Source organism: Hypanus sabinus, chromosome 16, assembly GCF_030144855.1.
Source record: "Hypanus sabinus isolate sHypSab1 chromosome 16, sHypSab1.hap1, whole genome shotgun sequence".
NCBI lineage: Eukaryota > Metazoa > Chordata > Chondrichthyes > Myliobatiformes > Dasyatidae > Hypanus > Hypanus sabinus.
This window is the reverse complement of record NC_082721.1, coordinates 27,498,898-27,521,941: the sequence shown is the minus strand read 5'-3', so window position 1 is coordinate 27,521,941 and position 23,044 is coordinate 27,498,898. Positions and strand designations below refer to the sequence as shown.

General features: G+C 42.9%; 2 protein-coding genes across 5 annotated transcripts in view; one reads left to right on the top strand and one right to left on the bottom strand.

Moving 5' to 3' along the window:
- The window catches only part of ano8b (anoctamin 8b), a 105,939-nt gene extending 101,865 nt beyond the window's left edge, over positions 1-4,074 (top strand). Inside the window, exon 17 of the mRNA XM_059991399.1 lies at positions 225-4,074. Coding sequence (XP_059847382.1) covers positions 225-914 — 690 coding nt within the window. The 3' untranslated portion in view covers positions 915-4,074. The remainder of the gene's footprint in view (positions 1-224) is intronic.
- A 671-nt stretch (positions 4,075-4,745) lies between these two features.
- Positions 4,746-23,044, bottom strand: part of dda1 (DET1 and DDB1 associated 1) — a 28,996-nt gene continuing 10,697 nt past the window's right edge. The window contains exons 3-6 of one of the 4 annotated variants that reach the window (XM_059991403.1): positions 19,310-19,361; positions 18,487-18,548; positions 17,552-17,679; positions 4,746-10,730 (exon numbers count right to left, since the gene is read on the bottom strand). In XM_059991403.1, coding sequence (XP_059847386.1) covers positions 17,569-17,679; positions 18,487-18,548; positions 19,310-19,361 — 225 coding nt within the window. In that variant the 3' untranslated portion in view covers positions 4,746-10,730; positions 17,552-17,568. Of the gene's footprint in view, positions 10,731-11,162; positions 17,680-18,486; positions 18,549-19,309; positions 19,362-23,044 lie in introns of those variants that run through there. The other 3 variants (XM_059991401.1, XM_059991402.1, XM_059991400.1) reach the window with 3 other exon arrangements.

The window sequence follows — 23,044 nt, the reverse complement described above, 5'->3', positions numbered from 1 at the left end:
TTTTTTATTTGTATATTTAAAGTTAATGGTTAGATATTTGTTACTGCTAATGTGTGATTCCCTGGCTTTGTTAGCAAATGTTCAGTGTTTTTGTGTTCAATAAAAATTAAGGAATAAAAAAGAGCTTTTAAGGTAATTGTAGTGGGCGTGGGGGGCTGTGGTAAATGTTCGGGAGCCGCAGGGGTTGACGGCAGCTCCTAATGCTGTTCTTGCCCCCCGAGCAGAAGCACGAACGCCAGGCACAGCAGCGGTACCAGCAGCAGCAGCGGCGCCGGAGGGAGGAGGAGAAGCAGCGGCAGGAGCAGCGGGAGAGCGCGCAGAGCCGCCGGGAGAGGGAGGCGGCGGGCCGGGAGGAGGGCAGGGTCGGCGCCGCGCCCTCCGACCAGCCCCAGGGCCGCTCCGGGGGCCGGCCCAAGACGGCGGCAGCGCCGCCCGGCGACAAACCCAAGCGGCCCAGCTCCCTGCTGGCATCCAACAACGTGCTGAAGCTGAAGCAGATCATCCCGCTGCAGGGCAAGTTCCTGTCGGGGGCCGGTGGCGGCGGGGGGACGGCAGGCGGCGGGGTGGGGGCCAAATCCCCGCAGTCCCCCACCGGCAGCGAGAGCAAGCTACCCGGCTTCCTCACCTTCAGGTTCCTAAAGTCGCCGGCGGACGGGCGCAAGGAAGGGACGGCCGAGAAGGTACAGTCGCCCACCAAGCCCTTCAACCCGGGCAAACTCTTCAACTTCGGCAAGTCCGACTCCGGCAGCAACGGCGCCGCCCCGTCCCAGCCCCAGCCCCAGCCCAAGGGGGCAGCAAGCGGGAGCGCCCCCGGAGAAGGAGGCGAGAAAGCTCCCGCCAGCAGAGCTGACCTGAACGGGCTGCCGGAGGAGACCACTGCCCCTGGCCCGGAGTCTACCAGCCCCAAGCGTTAACTCAGCCCGAAGGGTTTGTAGCCAGCTGGAGGTGTTTGAAATCTCCTGCAGAAGTTTTCCCTTCTCTCGTTATTACTTTGTAAAAAAAATAATAATATTCAGGGATAGAAATCTGTGTTTGAAAAACAGAATTCTCATCATCTTCAGGTTTTTATACAACATGGTTGAGGGTAGACCCTTTGATTTACCAATACCGCAATCTGCTTTTTTAAGTTGTCCACGGACACTGGAGACTTTTGTGTCAATCTTCCCATCTCGGCAGGTCACGGTTACTAGAGGGACACGATTAATCACACAAGCCACCTCTCATTTTGCATTTCGCAAATCAGGCAGTGATTCCAGTCCCAGTGAACCCGTCTACGACCAGTTGTAAAAAAAAAAATTGCATTTGAATCCCTTGTCACCATTTCAAGGTTGGGAAACAGGTGTTGCTTCTGTAGAGCGTGTGGCCAGAGCTGTTAGTAATGGGCTCCTGGGTTTGCAGAGCCTAGCTGTCTGCCCCGAGACAAAGGCAACAAACCTCCTGGAGATTTCAGACGGGAGGGGCAATTGGGACTGTGAAGACTTCATTTCACTGGTTAGGTAAATAATGAAAGGATTTGATTGAAAGGCTGAGGAGGATGGGCAGCATGATGCCCAAAGGCTGTTTCCTCAGGCTGGAGAGACTGGACCTGATCCTTAGACTTTTCTGCTATTAAGTGTTCTCCAAGCTGAGAGCAAATGTTTTTGATGCTTTGGGTTGTCAAATGGATGTAGAGGATTGATCACAATCTTGAATGGTAGGTTTGAGGGGCTGAATCGTTTCCTGGTATATATGGTGGTCTTGCGTATTGTTTGTGACTGCAGGGGAAAGGACGAAAGGTTCAGGAGACCCTTCCACCATGAACTGCACTCTGAAGTGAACAGGAGGAGAGCCTTGGGTTGCTGGCTCCCACTAGGTGTAGGTAGATACCATGTATTTTCTGCACACCACCACAACCCCTTCTATTTTTCCTGCATCTGTCCACAGTATTTTCATAACTGCGTTATCTTAAGTGATCAAGAGATATAAAGAAAAAGAATTATAGGATCCCCATGCTGGACTTTCTCTATTTTGCAGCACGGCCTGGGGAATGTTTAAAGTATTGTCATTTTAGAGAAGAGGAATGAATACTGAGCTAATTAAGGAAATGGATGGACTATTGGTGTTGACAGACAGTTCCATTTGCTGGATCACACTTTGTGAGCATGCCAGGCTGATGGCTGAGACTAACATGGGAACGCTGTCTTCGGAAAGGAACATCAGGCTTTTCCATTCATGGGACATTGGTTAAGAGGAAGTCATTCTGTTGTGTTCAATGAAACTGAATAGGGATCGCCACCTTGGCAAATTGAATAACCAGGTACGGCTTTAAAGGAAAAAAGAGTGGTCAATAGGCTCGGGTGAGGGGAAAACTGCAGTTAAAGTGAAAGACACACAGCACTTTGCGTAATGGTAGGCGAATCAGTAAACATGCACCATCACAAACAAAACTGGGAGGAGTTGCATGTAAATGCATAGACAATGTAACGAGGATGGCAGATTAAAGGTGTAAATAATAATGATTTTGATTTAACAGGTTTTTCTGGGATATGGTCATGCAGCAACGCAGGATGGGAATTCCAACAAGTTTGTTCGGGAATTGGGAAGGAAGGGCATGTAGTGTGGTCCTGAATAATAAAGGATTTCACAAAAGCAGTAGGGAGAAATGATCTGGCTCAGAACAGTCAGTAAGTAGAATCAGTGTAGTTGAGGTAAGATATGAAAAGGAACAGAAAACACAGGTAGCAAAGGAGAAAATCTGCAGATGCTGGAAATCCAAGCAACACACACAAAATGCTGGAGGAGCTCAGCAGGCCAGGCAGCATCTGTGGAAATAAGTACAGTCAACGTTTCGGGCTGAGACCCTTGGGTAGGACTGGAGAAAAAAGCTGAGGGGTAAATTTAAAAGGGAGGGAAGGAGGGAGAGAGAAACACCAGGTGGTAGGTGAAACCTGGAGGGGGAGGGATGAAGTAAAGAGCTGGGAAGTTGATTGATGTAAGAGACAGAATAGTTAACCGACCCAGAATACCAGTTACACACAGTGACCACTTTATTAGGAGTGGAACCTGCTGTGGTCTTCTGCTGCTGTAGCCCATCCACTTCAAGGTTTGATGTGTTGTGTGTTCAGAGATGCTCTTCTGCACACCACTGTTGTAACATGTGGTTATTTGAGTTACTGTCTGCTTCAGGTCAGCTTGTACCGGTTCTCCTCGATCCTCTCACATTAACAAGCATTTTCACCCTCAGAACTGCTGCTCATTCCATTTTTTTTTGGCTTTCCATCACATTCTTTGTAAATTCCAGAGACTGTTTTGCATCTAAATTCTAAAAGATCTGCAGTTTCTGAGATACTAAAACCATCTGACACCACCAATCATTCTACAGTCAAAGTTACTTAGATCAACTTCTTCCCCACTCTGAGCAACAGCTGAACCTCTTGACCATGTCTGCATGCTTTTATGCATTGAGTTGCTGCCACATGACTGGCTGATTGGGTATTTGCATTTGCAAGCAGTTGCACCTAATAAAGTGGCCACTGAGTGCATTTTGGAGAGTTAAGTGGTAAGATGAGCTTGTAGAAAAGCTAATACACTAGCATGGAAGAGTTTATTTTTCATAAGGACTGCAAATTGAAGGAAAATATTCAAGACTGGATTTGGTTTAGTTTACCAGAATGACATAACCATATAACAATCAGTCATATAAGAGTCAACCAAGGAACAGCCCACTGTAGTGTTTCATATAATGAACTAAACTGAATTAGTAATCTTGGAGTGAGTGATTACTGAGGGGAAAATGATCAGAATATGATTATTCAGATTATACGGCATTCAAGTCAGAGATTTGAGTCTTGAACTTAAAAGCTGGTTACGAAGTTATGAAAAAAATGTAAACTCTGATTAGGCTTTAGCTTGGGAATTATGGTCTGGGCTCCATATTTTAAGGATGACAAGAGCTTGGAGAGGGTATACTTGAATTTTAGTTGAAATGATGGTTTGTTCTTAGAAGAGAAGATTTAATAATAAGATTTTTATGTTTCAATAGGTTTTTGTAGATTAAATAATGACAAAAGACTTCTACTTGCATTAGCATTAATACTCACCACAGATTTTAGATTATCAGCAAAAGAAAAATGCTTTAAAGCATTTTTGTTTTCACAGTGGGCCGTGATCAGGAACCTGCTGCTTGAAAGGGCAATGAAACAGGTTCAGTAATGAATTCCAAAGTGAATTGCATAAATACTTGAAAGGAAATGTTTGCAAGCCTGTGGGGAAAGTCCAGAGTGAGCAACTAAATCAGAGTTGGCATGGACATCATAGGCAGGATGGCCTCCTGTGGTATGAAACAACTGAGAAATATGTTCAGAGAATCAGAAGCTTTATTGTAGAAAGCCAGCTACAAAATCAGAAAAACATTCAAGTCTTTGCTGCCAAGTAACTTCAAGTCTTCTCCCACTATTTTCTTTAATAATGGTATAGTCATAGAGAGAAGCAACACAGAAGCAGGCCCTTTGGCCCCTTGAGCCTACACTGCCCACCATTTATGCTAATCTTACATTAATTCCATTTTATTCACCACCCCACATTATTATCAGCTCTCTCTCCCCCCCCCCCCCACCAACTTCCACAGATCTAACCACAAGGGATAGGTTTTACATAGGCTAATTAACTTACCCGCATATCCTTATGTGGGAGGAGACAGGAGAGAACCCACCCAGTCATGAGAAAGTGCAAGCTCCAAGCCCGCAGCTCCTGAGATCAAGGTTGAACCTGGGTCTCTGGCACTGTGAGGCAGCAACTCTACCAGCTGTGCCTCTGTGCAACCACAAGGCTTGTATCCTTCTTGAGTCGTCATCACACCAGACAGCCAGCCACTCTAGTGTTGTTTGGTTGACGTTGAGCAGGTCAGTGTCAGCTAAATCAGGTGAGAGTGGGCATTTGTGCAGGACGTATTCAATGTTCTGCACCCTTTTCGCTACACTCACAGGATTCGCTGTCTTTAAACCCCACTTCACCATGTTGTCTCCTGTCCTACAAACTCCCGCTCTGTCAAACATGCCCGCCTGGCAACATTTCTGTGGGGTCTTGCACTGTATTGTTTGGTCTTGAGTGACAGTACGGGAAGCATTACGATACTGACTACAAAGACAGCATAATAGCACACATTGAGATGAGGTTTTACTAGACAGGAGAGAGTTTTTAGGATATAATCGTGTGTTCTCCCCATCCCTACCTTCCCTGTCCCACTGTGTGATCCCCTTTATGTAAATTACAGGAAGCCCTGGTCTGCAAATCTGACCTTTTATGTGATTTAAATTACAAATCAAACCCAAGAAGTATTACTGCACCATTCCTGATGAGAATAAAGTTGATAGAAATAGTGTAACTTAACACTTCAGACTGAGATATTTATTATCCTTTATCAATATATGGTGAACGTGGTTTCTTATGGTTCTATATATAAATGTATATTAGTATGTATAATGGTCTGTGCACCAAGAAACACTTTCAGCATATATGTTTAAAGTGTTCCAGTGTAGAATGGATTAAATATATCACTTGGATCTAAATGGAAATGCTTATATTGAATTTTGTATTAAATGACACCCTCTGTTTATTGGGTAAGGGAATTACTACAGCAGAATTGTGCCCTCTGGTGAACTCCCATTCCGTTCATCTTTCCAAGAAAGGATTTGCATTTTTCACAACCTCAAAAAGTCGCTTTTGGCTTGCTTTAAGGGTGAATTCCTGATAGACTAAAAGCAGCACTGCAATATTCCACAAACATCAGCTGGGTAAAGGGTCAATTTTTGAGTAATGCTGATTGTGGAATATTGGTTTGGATGAATATGGAGATGTTGGAAATATTCAGCAGGTTGAACACAATCTATGGTGTGAGAAATAGTTAATGTTTCAGTATTATGATCTCTCACCATATCGGTCAGGAGACTGAGAAAACTCTTGAGAATCTCAGGGTCTTTTATATCTCTCTGAGAAGACAGCATGGAGTCTCGCTCCTGAATGATCAACAATGATGCTGCAACTTAGGCTGGGATTTTTCTCAAGTCCTGAGAGAAGTGAACCCACAGTCTGCTGACTTGAGTAATCTACTGAGCCGTGGCTAATATTGGTGTTTGAAGATACAGTCAGTTGTGTTCAGTCTACATCAATAAAGCCGCACTTTATGTCCACTGCCACATTGTTTGGAAGTACTGTCATCACAGTGGCTAATCTATAGCTGAAATCTCATTGAAAAATTCTCTCCCCGTCCATCCCAGTTAGAAAGGCAAGTTGAAAGGTCTGAACCTAACAATGAGAGGCAAGGGAATTAAGAGTGGAAATTTAACTTCAAAGTGGCCTTAACTGTAAAGGGCACATGAGCAAATTTTAAGCAAGACATGCATCCTGGCAAACAGCCATAGAGTTCCCTGTTTCTATTGTCTCATTTTATTCTTGTTAACATTTTGTGAGCTTTGTTCTTTAACGTGAGATTCTGTGCCAAAGTGCACAGAGGCATTACAGGTAGAGAGAATCTCACTCTCAACAAACTTAAGAGATGATTACAGCTCTGCTCCTTGGGATTTAGTTCTAATTTATTTCACCTGTCTTCTCTTGTCCTGCTTCTAATGGATGTTGCTGCCCCATTGAGACTTTGCCAGAAATAGTATTGCTGAATGCAACAAGCTATTCAGCCACAGCAGCCTTGCAGGCAAGCTCAAGCACCTCACTCCCACCACACTTAGTAAGCAGTTCTGGAAAAGGAAAGTGATTTAAAAATGTTCCTGTTTGCAGGTAGATGTGATGCACCAAGAACAGAGGTTGGTGGCAGGCCTGAGCACTCCTGGTTTTACTGGCAGTGTTCTGCACCTGGAATTCTCTCAGTAACCGAGCTACTCCCTTTGGCATTGGCACACAGATGGTTCTAGAAATGAGAACTGAGTAATTGTTCTTTGGAATATTCTTAAAGGGGCACTTTGTATCTTAATGACTTAGTATTTAATAAAGGAAGACACTTTGGTAACTATCACATGGTAACAGGAAGTTTCTTACAAGGTGAGTTAGCATGTTGAGATACTCTCCTATTTGAGAAGTAAGGGTTAGGTTGGCCCAGAATAGGAATGGAGACCAGAAACAATTGTTGGAACAGTACTGCTCAGTTGTCAGGAGTGGGACAAGATCCCATGAACTTTTAACTGGTGAATTCTATCCCCAGAGGCTGAGCTGCCTGCCTGCCTGCCTCACTCAAATATCTGCTGGAAGCTAGAGGGGCTTGTTTTCTTCCAGTATGCTATACATTTTTTTAAAGAAATAATTTTTCAGGATCTGGAAGCATCAGCAAGGGGAGTGTCTTATTTCTTGTTCTTAAGATGATGGTGAGCCACTGGAATCATTCTGCAGATATTGGATACCGAGTTGAATGAAGGACAGTGCTATATTTCTGTGTTGTGTTGCTTAGAGAGTGGGGATGGGGGTGGTTCTGATAGATGTTTGTGTTGCTGTACTTACTTTGTCCTACGTGACAGAGGTTACAAGTTCTGCAAGTGTTGTTTTGGCATCCTCGCTGAGTAAGGGAATGAATGAAATGGTGGATGGGGTAACAGCCCAGCTGGCTGCTTTGTCCACATGGTGGTCAGCCTTCTGAACGCATTCATCCAGGAGTGGTGTTTTGCAGATAGGAGAATTGCACCAGGAGATGGGTCACATCACAGTATATCCAGCCCCTGATCTGCCCTTGTAACCACAGTTGAGGTCATGATGATTTAGCATTGTAATGCTACTGAAAGTTATAGGGCAGTAGGAAGTCATTTGTTGGGTCTTTTGAGGCGTGAATGTTTCTTGCCACATATCAGCCTAAGCTTGAATGTGGTCTAGTCTTGCTCTATGCAGGTACGAATTGTTGCATTTGCTGATTTCTCAGTGGAACTGAACATGGAACAATCATTGAGAACATTGTTGTTCCCTTATGCTGGAATAAAGATCACTGATGAAGCTGAAGTTGACTGGGCCTGTGACACTGCCATGAAGTATTCCTGTGGTTACATTCTGGGACTGGGATGGTTGAATTCCAACAATCACAATCTTTCAGGCAAAGCCCCAACCACAGGAACATTCATATTCAGGGGCCATCCTTTAAGTGCTCCTGCAGTAAATTAGCATGTCACTATGTGGATCTGTCGACCTGTGCGACTAAACTTCAGAGATACACAAGAACAAAAAATAAATCGCAGTTGCAGGAAGATTGAAAGTAGACAATGCTGGAAATATTCAGCTAAGCGGGCAGTATTTATGGAGGGAGAAACTAGGTAAATGTTTAAGGTATTTTACCTTTCATTGGCACTTAGGAGTAGGGGTTCCCAACCTTTTTTATGCCATGGATTCCTATCATTAATTGAGGGGTCCATCAACCCCAGGTTGGGAATTCCTGACTTGGAGGACATTACAAAGCTTCAGAGAAGGTGCAGGGTAAAGAGAACAAAGGGAATGTCTGTGATAGGTTTGAGACCAAGAGGTAACAGTGTTGGTGTCAGCCAAGAGGAGGTGAAAGGGAAGATAGAAAGGGAAAATGCTGGAACTGTGATGTGCAAAATATTGCAGTTGCTGCAATCTAAAATAGCACACTCAGCAGGTTAAATATGGAGTTAAATTGCAGGTTGATGGTCTGTTAGAACTGACTATTTCTGACAAACTGTAAAGGCTGGTTAACTGAAATAGTTGAATTCAACTTTGAATCTTGATAACTTGACTGATGTTTCTTCCTCATCTCATCTTCTTCCACTGGCTTCCAAAGGAAGGAGTAACTATGATGGGACCAGGAACACAATGTATTTTCCTCAACCATGTTTAGCCTTACAAATCTGTGTGACCATTGAAGCCATAGTTAGTCCCATGAAGAAAGGCTGCTTTGAGGAACAGCGTCTCAGCCACTGACTAGGTAAATTATATATTAAGGCTCAACAATTTCCAGTAACTAGTTTTTCCAAGTTGTCAGAGGTGGTCAGTTCTGACAATATGTCATCACCTTGTAATGTTAACTCTGTTCAGACATTCCATTACTTGTAACCAGTTCAAGTACTGGAGGATGAAGTGACACTGTAAATATTAGGTCAGTGTATAAGCTTCCATTGTTACTAAATTATGGGCTGTTTGCTGACATTTCTAAAGGGGGCACATAAATAAAGCTTGAACTTTATTTGGAAGGGCATGAGGAAACTCAACCAAATGACAGTACCACATAGAACTGTGATTTGTCCTGCGGTTAGTTAGCATGCCGCTAAGGGGCAGTCAGGAGAAATAGTTTCTAAAAATAAAGAAATGCATTTGCTGTTAGATTTCCATTTCTATGGCACCTTTTACTTTGGAATATCTTGAAGTGCATCACAGCAATGAAATACATTGTAAAATCAATCTGTACAGAGCAAGATTGTACAATTAAATACTGTGATCCTGTTTTAAGCTTTATAGACAGAAATGTTGGGTGAAATACCCCACTCTTCAAAATATTGGCTGCAGGTTCTTTCCATCCACCCAAGATGCCAGGCAGGCCTTGACTTCTCACCCTAAAGTTTATTTTAATGAACAGCATTAATTCTTCTTGATCAAAAATGCTCTATTTCCAGTTAGTGTTACAGTCCAGCCCCTACAAGTATTTGTCCTCAACAGTATCGCTTTCAAAGATAATTATGCCCAAGGAATATATGGAGCTGTTGGATGGATAAAAGCACACAAATTAGGAGTAAGTCTAGGCTACTCTGCTGCTTCACCTTCCAAAGGGATCGTGACTGACTTGATTATAATGCAAGTTGCATATTATGGAATGGCTACAGGAGTCACATCTATGCAACTGTTGACAGGAACAGCCTATGTAGCAGATTGTACTCATTGTGGACCCAGTCTAAGACCAGTGTTGTCATAATGTAGGATTACAATTTGTCCTGTGGTTAGTTAGGATTGTGCTAAAAATTGCTCAGGATGAATAAAGGAGAAGGGCCATTGTACAAAACAAATAAGGATGCAATGTAAATATGTACTCTTCTGGCACATTTACAGAAACAAAGTACCAGCGAGACAAGTCTCATCATCACTGCATCTTCCATTTTACTGATGTACAGAGGTTTTTAATTAGTTTCTACTTCATGCAAAAGGGTTTATTTATTTTGTCATATTTTTGTAATGCTGCATAAAGAACAATAAAACTGTGCACAGAAATGACTCTGATTTTATCCTACCTTCATCAATTAACCTTCCAGACACTCTACCAGTGACCTAAATCCAGCAACGGTTTTTAAGATGTTTCAAATGAAAAGGCAGGGATGTTACTCTTCGTACCGTGGAGATGATTACATAAGAGGCAAGTACTGAAGGAGACTAGACATCATGAGGTTATCAGCATGGCAGAGATGATAAAAGTAGGGTGGGCCAAAAAAACAGGGATTTGAAAACAGAAAACTTCACTATTTGACGATCAGGAGCCAGAATTAGTCCTTTTCGCATACAGTGGCCGGTGGTGCAGCAGCATCAGCAGTGAACTTCGAGGCCAGCCAGCTCCTTGCATGCTTTTCATCCGTGCTGGGCTCAGTGTTGAGCGAGCAACTCATAAAATCAGTCAAATGGCAAAAATGCCACCCAATGGTTCACAAGGTGTGAAAAAAGGAACACAGGGTGATGATGGGACTTGACAGTCAAATGTTGGCCAGCTCAGGGAAGAAATACTGGCCATGCTGAAACTATCATCCAAACTGGCCTCTCAGTTTATTCTGGAGATGGAGGGAAGAGAAATGGAAGAGATTAACAGGGACAGGACATTTGCTGCAAATTCACAACGTTAGCCTGAATTTCATGCTCAAGTGGACATTGAAGCCATAACTTTGCCTCCCAGTGGGACCGATGCTACTGAGTACAGGCAGAAAGTTCAAAGGTCCTAAGACTATTTAACATTATGAATGACAAAGTGGATTAGAGCTGAGAAAGTGAATTTGCCACTACTGAACAGTTGAGAGTGAATGTATTCCAATAGGAACTGCATACGCACAAGGTAGAAAGGATTAGAAAGCGCCCGCTCAATAAGCAGTGGGAGAAGGATCAAATGGAACATGGACCAGAGGATCAAGTGATCTGTATAATCATTCTGTAAAATAAGCAAGTCACAGATTCAAACACAGTTAAAACAAAAGGTAAACAGCGGTAAATGGTATTTGTCAAAATATTTTAATTTGCATCTAGAAGGTACATTAGCTTTTGTTTGCTAAATTCACAATAGAGAGCTCAAAAAAATTTGTACAAATTGAGAGCAGCAATAGACCAGATCAAGGTAATTACTGACGGTGATCTCACCAGCTCACATCTTTTCCAATTCACTACATCTTTTAAAAGGGGAATTAGGAGGAATCTTCACTTCCCTCTTTACCATTGTGTCCCACATCATTGTGTGCTCCTGAGCCACACATATTAGAACAGGACCAAGGCTGTGTAGAAATAATGTACTCCAGCTTAAAGCAAAGAAATTGAAGTGGGAGCAAAGGAAGGGAGATAGGGGCACTTATATACATGTTTAAAAAAAAAATCAGGAAATCTGTGTTTACTGCCCCTGTTCAATACCAGTCACCCCTGCTGGGAAATGCATGCATATGATGAAAACAGAATTCCAGCTTTGTTTGCAATTCCCCACAGTCAAAGAAACCACCACCACAAGCAGTAGCCAACTTAAAGGGAGGGATAAAGGTGGTGATCAGAGGTTGACTGATCTTCACATTTCTTCTACACAGTTGAGCTGTTACATGTTGTTTCCTGGAAACCCCTCCAGGTTTTCCTAAAGCAATAAATAACTGAACTTACGGGCCCAGCTTCTCTTTGTAGTAAACTGAGCTTAAGGAAGGTTCCCACTACACAAGTGCTGTAGTCTTCAAACATTTCTACTTCCCAGCAAATGACCTCAGTCTATATCTTGACATTTTCCAAGGAAAACCCACCCATCCCCACACTCATTCCAAAATTTTCCTACTCTAATATCTAATAAAGGCTTTCCCATTTGTTCAAAGCAAGAAAAGGTATTGATCAGTGAAAATAACTGCATTTCTATAGCACCTTACACTGCCACAGTACTTCAGAACCAAAGAAGTACATTTTGAAGTGTAGTCACTGATGTAATGTAGGAAATGCAACTGGTAACCTGCACTCAGCAAACAGATTATTATTCAGTGATGATGTTCAAGGGATTAAAAAGTCTAGCAAAATTCACCAGGGAGAAACTTGGCTTTCTTTTTCCCACATTAGAACCTCCTTGATTTAATATCCCACTTGAAAGGTAACACTCTTAGCAGTGCACCACTCCCTCAGTGCTGTACTGAAACATCAAGCCAAAATATTCCTGGTCAAAACACTAAGGGGGCTTGACCACTCAACATTCTGACTTAAGTGAGAGTGTAGCCTGAGTCTAGGCTACAGTCACAGAACAAAAATAATTTATAATACTTTGGGGAAAATAAAAAGATCAAAACAAAATAGTTATGACTGGAGAAAAAAAAAGTTTGTGAAGTAGTTCTGGGACCCTATTGACTGTCAATAGGGTAAATAAGTCTGCAAGTTCAATGGAACTATACAGCAAAAATCAAATGATATGAACACCACGAGTACTAGTGATCAGAAATAAAGCTAACAAAATGAACACTCAGCACTGAGGGCCTGCCACCCAGATTGCTCGCCACCACTTCTCTAGACTCCTAGCAGCCACACCCTTTCAAAGTTCCTGCCTCACAAATCAGATCCTTCTCAGCCACATTCAGTATCAATCATCGGGCTATCAGTTGGTTCAATCTTACATTAGTATTATTACTATCTTGCATCATCACTTTGCCACCACCTAAACAATCCCCAGCATCTCAGAGTGACATCTAATGGCTGTTTAACTAAACCCTCTTACAGGAGTCTGTAGCTTTTGATGGGGAAGGAAGTGGGAGGTCAGAGAGAACCATTCAGTTCAATGTAGATAAATCTGGGAACGCTCTCCCTTCCTGTTAGCAGGCTGTTGCGCAGACTTGTTAAGTCATCAGTCTATAATCCATCAACAGCTTTGATGAGCTTGGTAATCACACTGGTCTGGACCCAGTAATACAAAAAATGTTTACATCCTTCACACTTACAAACACCTTTATTACAAGGCTTCTGTGGCATTTTATTTATTTAAAAAATTCAATAAAAGCTAGTGATTGATTGGTAGCAGCTCACATAGTCCATGCAGAGCAAATTTAAAAGTGATCAACGGAACAAGCAGGGAAGAGCAACTTTGTATAATGTGCTAATACAGCGATGGGCAATGATATTTGAACAAGAGTTGGTTCATTGTCCATCTCCTGTGGCCACAGGAATATTTTTGTACTGGCAGAGGACTGCACCAGACAGCAAATTATAAAAAGCAAGGTTCCATTCACTCCAGTGCCAGTGAACAGGAGGGCTGATGCTTAAAATTTAGAAATAATAAGCATATCCAAAGATAATACCCCAAAGCACTGTCCATGATTAAAGATTTCATGCCAGCAGGTAGGTGCGTGTGTGCGCGCATGTTTGTAGGGGGGTGTGTGTGTGTCTGTGTGTGCACGCATGTGGATGTGTGCGAGAAAACACAGTCAAATCAAACACTCTCACAATTGGTGCGACATTTTCAGACCAGGAGCATCATAAGCACTTCGTCCAAGTTCAGAAAGCAATTCACTGCAGAGAGAGAAAGGACACACTGAAATCCAGGCTTCCTCTTCACACCCTTATCTTGCTTGACCAATAATAATTTCACATTGTGCCTGAAAGCACCAGCTGGTTGAGGGAAGCATGATCTACCGTAATCTTGCCCAAAGGAGCTAGGAGATCTAAGAGTATGGATTGGAATAGCCCCTCAGTAACAGCACACACTTGAATACTCTGCAACCAATTCATTGCCCTTCAGTGAATGACAGAAACCCACTTAACACTCCAGATATCTCATTTCTGAGTGCTTAGTATAATTTTCAGGAGTGAGGAGCATTGGCCCAATCTGGAATGGAAAGGAGACACACTGTAGAAATTACGTGCTTGGCTTCTCAACGCTGCCAATGCTGAGATTACAATCTTCAGCAAGTAACCTGCTAGAAGGGAAGAAAACTGCTTCTGTTTTTGTTTGTATTCAGTGCTTTAAATGAAAATGCAAACTGCAGCTTACTGTTTTAAATTCTAGGGGTGGAATCCCACTACCCCCACTTCACTAAACTAGATACAGTACCCAACCCTCTTCACCCCACCCTCCCCATCTCTTTTGGATGGCCTACACCAGGCTGGTTAATTAGTGAAATTAAGACCACTTTTTGGTGCTATAGATGTGTAAGCATCTAAGCGGTCATCTCCAGAGAGCTAAGAAATGCTGAACAGTATGAACCACATTTGAAGTCATGCCACTCAAATGAACAGAACACATCCAAAAATATGTTCATGAAAGCCAAATCCCGATTGGAAATAGAAAAATGAAACTGCTGAAAACACAAGCAGGCAAAAGTGAAGGACAAAGGAACAGTTATTAATTCAGATTGAAGTTTTACATAATCAACACAAAACATTTAATTTGCTCCTCGTGGATTCCGCATGACCAGCTTAGTATTTCTAGTACTTCCTCTGTTCTTATTACAGCTTTAGAAAGGACCTGTGTTTCTCTGAAACCTATCATGTTTTCCTGACAATGAAACCCTCTCTAGACCATGACCTTTGATTTTATTAACATAGTGATTTTAGACAGATTTAAATGTGGGAAAATTAATTCAATGTTTAACTTGACAACCCTCAGTAGGTCTTTGGCAAATAAGGATCAAAATCCAGATAATGCCACATTGAAGTATTACCAACACTGTGTTTCATTCACTGTGTGGTACGAAGACATCTGTCTGAATAAGTTTTACCATCCATCAGACAGAAAACTTTGCAACTTCATCAGCAAGTTTTTGTTGAAATTCTAAGGAAGGGTCTTTTCGAAAATATGAGGAAGGAGGAAAGAAATGTGATTAAAGCAACTAACACCTGTTGGAAAACCACATAAATAGTCTCAGCTTGTGTACGGTTTGCACAGTTTTATCAGCAAAGCCTCAGCATAACATTATCTGCTAATGGGGCACACCTGCTAGCTCCAAATCAAGGTCAAACACACCTAGTGATGGGGTCTAATGGCCCTGAAGCACCAAGCACTTCATTTCACTGTGTCCTTTGGTCTAAAACTAAGGCCCATCACTCACCCTCCTCAGTGAAAGCAATGTTGACCCTGGGAATGCAGAAGCACCAATCTACCTTCAGGCTGAAGGCTCTGAAAGCAGTTCTTAATTAAACATCACCCTCACTCACATTCGCCACTAAACAAAACTTCATAGTTCCTTAGAAAAGATCACGCAGAGTAACGAGACTATCGCAGGAGTATGGAAAATGAAAGTGCTGGATGACACACAACAGCTCCTGATTAAAAAACACTTTGCCCTCAAGTTTCCATGTAATTAGTCACTTGGATTGGAGGCTTAACTTGGTTGATAATAAAAGGGCAAGTGATAATTTTTCCTCAGTCACATGACAATAGAACTTCAGAGAGCAGCAGTCTCAAGGCAAATGTAGTAACACATATTAACCCAGAACTGCAGAGCAGAACTTGATTGAAAGCGAGGCATTTTGGCAAAATTTGAATAGGTATGAAAGACTGAAACAACTCAACTAAACAATTCCCTTTGCTGCTAATCAACAAAGAATAGCAAGGATCAGAAAGATTGTCACAGCAAGGAGCACTGCTTGCAAAGGAAATGAAGTAGTAATTCTGTTTTGGTGTGAGGTGCTTGGGGGGGGGGGGGTAAAGCAGAAAAGTGGTTGTGAATGTACAGAAAAAAATTGACACAATGTGTAATTGCTATACAGGACACAATGTTTTGCCAAGCCCAAAATTCCTCTCGTTCCTTAAAGAAACTGAATAGCCTGATATCTTAGCAAGAGAGCAGGAATAGATGAAGTGTGGAGAAAAGAGTAATACTGGAAAACCTGCTCAAGCTGGAAGCAAAATAACTCTCCATCATAACGGCCCATGCATGAGACATAACACAACTTTGCACCTCTGTGCATCAGGTTTAATTTTAAGTGTCTATCCAATTTTTGCCTCAGTGTGTTATACATATTCAGACCAACATGAAAAGCAGTAGCACCTCTTCCTTTCCTAAGGTTGGTATGTTTTCCCCAACTTTCACTCTGATATTGCTAAGATTTCAGTTCAGCAAAATTGGTTACGGATCAAGCAAAAACTGGTTTCTGAAGCTGAGTTTCAGTGAAGATGTCACACGTGGAAGATTGTTTTTCTTCCACCACCCCCCCCCCCCCCCCCCCCCCGCCAGTAGTTAAAAAATTGCTTAGAAACAGTATACTGCACCCTGAACAAAAGTTGTAACATGTAAAATCAACACAAGAACAACGTAACATTTTCTTAAGCTACGCTGCATTCTGCTCTCTCCAGTCTGGCACTTAAAAAGTCAATGCCTATGTTAAAATTGTGGGGGGGGGGGGGGGCGGGGGGAGAAAGAAACACAATGTTATACAAATGCATTAAACACCAGTACTTCATTTCAGGGCTGGGATATCCTACTGAGGCTCCCTGGAAGCGATTCCTCGGCATGCAGAGAGTTAGAATCAGCGATTTGCCAGCATGCCTGACAGTAACTCTTTGGACTTCAAAATCGTTTATTCTTTAAAAAAAACAAACCTATACAAATGGCTTCCCTTTCTTAAACTAAAGCATAAAACTGAAGGTCCCACGAGGCTCGTTAACAGTCCCAAAATCAAATGTTTAATCTGCGAGGGCCATGAATGACAAGGGCCCAGCACACCCAGCAACGCTGTAATTGCCAAAGGTCTCCTAGGTTGCCAGGCAACTCCTGCAATGTTTGCTAAAGAGCTGAGGGTGGTCTGGGGCAGATCAGCCCAGATAGTTCTCATTATCTTGCATTCTGATGCTCTAAGCAAGAACTATTGAGAGGAAGATGGGGCAGAAGTCATGTAAAACATAAAACAAGAAGCAGCTACTGGATGATCCTCAATTATAATGAGATCAGGAGGGTTTTAACAATAACTAGTGAAGCAGGCATGTCTGCTTCTGCCTAAATATCAAGACAAGCACCTCAGTAGCAAATTGTGCCACATTGAACCCAATGGGGGCTTAAAACTGTCTGGTGATGGACAAGGGAGACGCTAATTTAGACATTGGGGTCAGTACCAATTAGAGAAATGTGCACTGCAAAAATATTACCATTCCGGAAGCTCACACTATTACAATGTTTCACCACGGATTTCTCATTACACTCATCCAGTCTTTGCCCCAGACCCAAGTAAAACCTGGAGCAGTTAAGTCATTTCACTGACACCAACTGGACATGTGCAGGCCTTCTGTTTGTTGTACTTGAAATCCCCACCTGCCTCCTCACTTCCCCTCCCCCAGGCCTTAAATTACATGTAAATAAATAAAGGTGCTCCTATGATATACAAATGAAGGACTGTACGGTGGAGAGACGGTAAGACATTACATGATGAAAAGGGAAGCACTTGCATCTGCAGTTCGGAGAACTAGGTGTCTTCAATCATATCCTGGCTGTCTGTGCGGGCGATTTTCCTTGGCGGTGCGGAGCTCTCGCCTTCAATGTCCACTTGCTCTTGATCTCGTTTCTTTGCTGCATTCTGCAAGGATTAGGAATGAAAATAACATTTCAGCAGAGAAAAGCACCCATGGAGACACTTCTGAAGCAAGCCAAAGCAGTTCCCAGCTTGATTAATCATCTGTATTGAATTTGCTGGCCTGACTGTGTGTGTATGCACGTTGGGAGGGTGTAGGGAATGTGGAAGCAAGGGTTTGTCTTTCTGTTTAGCTTGTACAGATTGTCCCTGCAATCAAGTGAAGGCTCATAGATTTAATTATACACAAATAGGCCTTTCAGCCCAACTTAGCCATGCTGAAACAAGATACTATATGATGTTATACTTGTTCCATAAGTTACTCCCACTTGCCTGCCTTTGGCCCAAATCCCTCTAAAATATTTATTTATCCATATCCCCATCCAAAGGTTTTTACTTCCACAGATTGTAATTGGATCTGTCCCTACTGCCAGCTCTGGAAGACCCAGAAGTCATCAGTATCCTATTTCAGTGGAACCCCTGTCAATCTCACCTGTCAAGGCTTTCTCTATACCAAAGCCCCCCTCTCCACCCCCATGTATTGCCTTGCTTCTCTGCATGTTCTAATTCCAAAGAGCTGTCCCCCATCCCTGGATGTTCCAATGTCCAGGAAAGGCTTCTTAAGGCACAGCAGTTGTATCCTGAACTTCCTCTGTTGAGGTAGATAAAGCCTCAATAATGCCTGAATTCTGCAATATCCCAGCCACCCACCACCTATCAAAGCCAGATCACTGTGGAGGACCCCCCCCCCCACCCAACTCTTTGCACATCCTCACATGCATCCGAGAAAGAAGCTACTACACAGCCACTCACCTTTTTGTCCCACTGCTGATGGAGATATCGAAGCAAAATATTGGTTTTTTCTGTCACAATGACTGTGAAACAGAAGAAAAGACTTGTAAAGGGAAGTTGTCCACAACAGGTTAATACAATAACAACAGCTATTTAAAGAAAAACACCGTACCTATTTTGGCAATCAACTCTAAGCTAAGATTCAAATTCACTCAAGAAACTGGGGTGGAGCTTTCTGGCAGTGAATCTTACTTGGTCTAACAATACTAACCCAGACTGTGAAACTGCATTTACCCAGGGACATTTCCATAAGGGATTGTAAAGAGAAGAACCTGGAAGTAAACACAGACTGAAACTAAGTCTTAGTGGTAGATGACCAGAAGTGAAGTGAGAAATAAAGATAGATGTGGACGATGTATGTCCCATCACATCATTTAGAGGACATCATAGACATTCATCCTCCTTTCCTGTACAGGGAAGTAGAGACACCAATAATACCGTGGCGACCCACTTCCTAGCGCACTCGAACCGGCTCACAAATAGCCAGCGCGCCAGCACAAAAGCCAGTCCCAAAAGGGCGCTAGGTCTGCTTCACCAACAAAGGGAAAAGCCTGCAGGGGATTGTGAGTACGTGTCCCCTACAGCATCCGCGCCCGGGGAGGGCGGGATCAGGGAGGCTTTAAAGCAAGGCTGTGGAGTTCGAATAAAATCTTTCTGTAACTGCAGTTTACCGACTCCGTGTCGTTATTCTAGCGCTGCGTGTAGCACACCGCCACAATACTATATTTACCCAGCGTTGTGGCAATTTTGATAGCTATATCTATATGAAAAAGGGAGCACTCACTCTGTTCCGATGGGTATTCTCGTGTTGGGAGGTATACAGATGGTCTTCTATTCTGCAAGAGATTTTAAAATTCAATAATTCATGTACACTGGGGAAATTGTTTTGCATGACCATTTGCTCTTGTTGCTGGCTGTGTTCATTTGTTATGATCCATAGTCCACCACCATTTCATATCCTAATCTATACCACCACAAATACAGCTCTTACTACTGCATTTCTGACAGACACACACAAACAAAAAGCTATCTCAAAGGCAGATAAGCTATATCTTATTCAACACAATGTAGGAGGAACTCAGCAGCTCAAAGTAAAATTTATTAGAGTACATACATGTCACCACACACAACCCTGAGATTCGTTTTCCACCTCCAGCCTTCTTAACCCCAGAGTTCATTAGGAAGCCCACACTCGCCTGACTTCAGCTCTTGTTCATCTCCTCCAGATACAACCCAGATGACTGTGCCTTCACCTGCCGAGACACACGTTTTGAAACTTTTGCCCTGAGTCCATCGTCTCTTCTCTATTCAAGTTTCTTCTCACCTTAACATCTCCTCTAGTTTGAAAATTGCAGTTGGGCAATTAACTCTGTAAAGTGCTTGGGAAGTCTGCCTACATGAAACATTAAAGTAAGGGCAATGAAGGAGGTGAGAACTTCTTTTCCAAAGGTGAAGTGGAACTGAAGTCACAATGATCTGGAAAGATGGGGTGCAAAAATAAAAGACAGGAGTGATCTGACAAAAGTAATGAAAATTACAAAGGAGTTTGGTATGGTATCTATCACAGGGGAATAAATAGAAAGATACAAAGATACAAATAGAAAGATACACTTAGTGCCCACTTTATTAGGTACCTCCTGAGGCAACTGAGTGCATGTTCGTAGTCTTCTGCTGCTGTAGCCCATCCACTTCAAGGTTCAACGTGTTGTGTACTCAGAGATGCTCTTCTGCATACCATGTTGTAAAGCTTAGTTATTTGAGTTACTGTCACCTTCCTGTGAGCTCGAACCAGTCTGACTATTCTCCTCTGACCACCATCATTAACAAGGCATTTTTGCCCACAGTACCTTTTGCTAAGGTACCCTGTGCAAGCCTTATTGAGAAAATAAGGAGGCATGGGATCCAAGGCAAAGAGTGGTTGTAGACGGGTCATATTCTGTTTGGTGGTCAGTGACTAGTGGTGTGCCTTAGGGATCTGTTCTGGGACACTTACTCCTCGTGATTTTTATAAATGACCTGGACGAGGAAGTAGAAGGATGGGTTAGTAAATTTGCTGATGACACAAAGGTTGGGGATGTTGTGAATAGTGTGGGGGGAGGGGCTGTCAGCAGGATATCAATAGGATGCAAAACTCGGCTGAGAAATGGCAGATGGAGTTCAACCCAGATAAGTGTGAGGTGGTTCATTTTGGTAGGTCAAATACAATGTTAGAATATAGTATTAATGGTAATATTCTTGACAGTGTGGAGGATCAGAGGGATCTTGGGGTCCGAGTCCATAGGACACTCAAAGCTGCTATGCAGGTTGACTCTGTGAATAAGAAGGCATACGGTTCATTGACCTTCATCAACTTTGGGATTGAATTTAAGAGCCAAGAGGTAATATTGCAGCTATATTGGGGGTACTGTGCTCAGTTCTGGGTTGCCTCACTACAGGAAGGATGTGGAAGCCATAGAAAGGGTGCAGAGGAGATTTACAAGGATGTTGCCTGGATTGGAGAGCATGCCTTATGAGAATAGGTTGAGTGAACTTGGCCTTTTCTCCTTAGAGAGGTGGAAGATGAGAGGTGACCTGATAGAGGTGTACAGGATGATGGGAGGCATTGATCACGTGGATAGTCAGAGACTTTTTCCCAGGGCTGAAATGGCTAACACGAGAGGGCACAGTTTTAAGGTGCTTTGAAGTAGGTACAGAGGAGATACAAGAGGTAAGTTTTTTTTACACGAAGAGTGGTGAGTGTGTGGAATGGGCTGCCAGCGACAGTGGTGGAGGCGGATATGATAGGGTCTTTTAACAGACTCCTGGATATGTACATGCAGCTTTGAAAAATAGAGGGCTATGGGTAAGCCTATGTAATTTCTAAAGTAAGTACATGTTCAGCACACCTTTGTGAGCCGAAGGGCCTGTATTGTGCTGCAAGTTTTCTATGTTTCTAACTGTCACTTACTGGATATTTTTTGTTTCTCGCACTATTCTCTGTAAACTCTGGAGAGTTTTGTGCATGAAAATCACAGGAGATCAACAGTTTCTGAGATACTCAAACCACCCTTTCCAGCACCAACAAACATTCTACATTCAAAGTCACTTAGATTACATTTCTTCCCCATTCTGTTTGGTCCAAACAACTGAACCTCTTGACCTTGTCCACACGCTTTTATGCAAAGAAGAAACAGCTTACCCCAATGTTTTTCAAATCATTGTCGCAGACTTCAGTCAGGCTTATCTGAAGAAATCTCTGCCCACTTGACCACGGCTATACTACAACTTGGAATGCCTACCGTTCCATCCCCAGACCGCATTTCCGGGTACCTGATCATCTAGCCACTCTCCTACCTGCACACAGGCAGAGGATAAAGGGACAAGGACAAAAGAAAGAGATGGTCACAAGAGCAAAGGGATTCTGAGTCTTCCCCAACCAGATGCTCTGCATTATCCAAGAAATCAGCAATCTGCAAAGAGTCAGATCAGTGGCATTTAGATCTGCCCACCAAGTAAAATACAAAAGGTCCAGGCAACACACACAAGATGCTGGAGGAACACAGCAGGCCAGGCAGCATCTATAGGGAGAAGCACTGTCGACGTTTTGGGCCGAGACCCTTCGTCAGGACTAACTGAAAGAAGAGATACAGGTGGCCCCCGCTTTATGACAGCTCGCTGTTACGAAAGACCTACATTTGCTAACCAAAGAGGATTTTCACTTCTATGAAAAAAGACGCCCGCTTTATATGTGTGTTTACCCCGAGAAAGACTACCATGACGCCTTGTGCGAGACGTTGTGTGCGTATGCATGTATGTGCGTACGCGTGTACGTGCATACGCATGTATGTACTTACCGATTTTTTTTCTCCAAATCGAATTTGGCTCACTGTCTTCCCAATTTTGATAAGTAAAACTAGAATGTACATACAATATACATATACAGGCTGTATATTTATCATATCTTTCCTGCTTTTACTATATGTTAGTGTTATTTTAGGTTTTGTGCGTTATTTGGTATGATTTGGTAGGTTTTTTTTTGGGTCTGGGAACACTCAAAAATTTTTCCCATATAAGTTAGAGGTAATTGCTTCTTCGTTTTACTACATTTCCGCTTACAGTTTCATAGCGACGCTCTACCTTCAGATAGCGGGGGAAACCTGTAGTAAGAGATTTGAAAGTGGGAGGGGGAGGGGGGAGTCCAAAATGATAGAAGACTGGAGGGGGTGGGGTGAAGCTGAGAGCTGGAAAGGTGACTGGCAAAAGGGATACAGAGCTGGAGAAGGGAAAGGATCATGGGATGGGAGGCCTAGGGAGAAAGAAAGGGGGATGGAAGCACCAGAGGGAGATGGAGAGCAGGCAAGGAGTGATTGTGAGAGGGACAAAGAGAGAAAAAAAGGGGGAAAATAGATAGATAGATAGATAGATAGATAGATAGATAGATAAAGGATGGGGTAAGAAGGAGTGGAGGGGCATTAACTAAAGTTAGAGAAATCAATGTTCATGCCATCAGGTTGGAGGCTACCCAGCAGGAATATAAGGT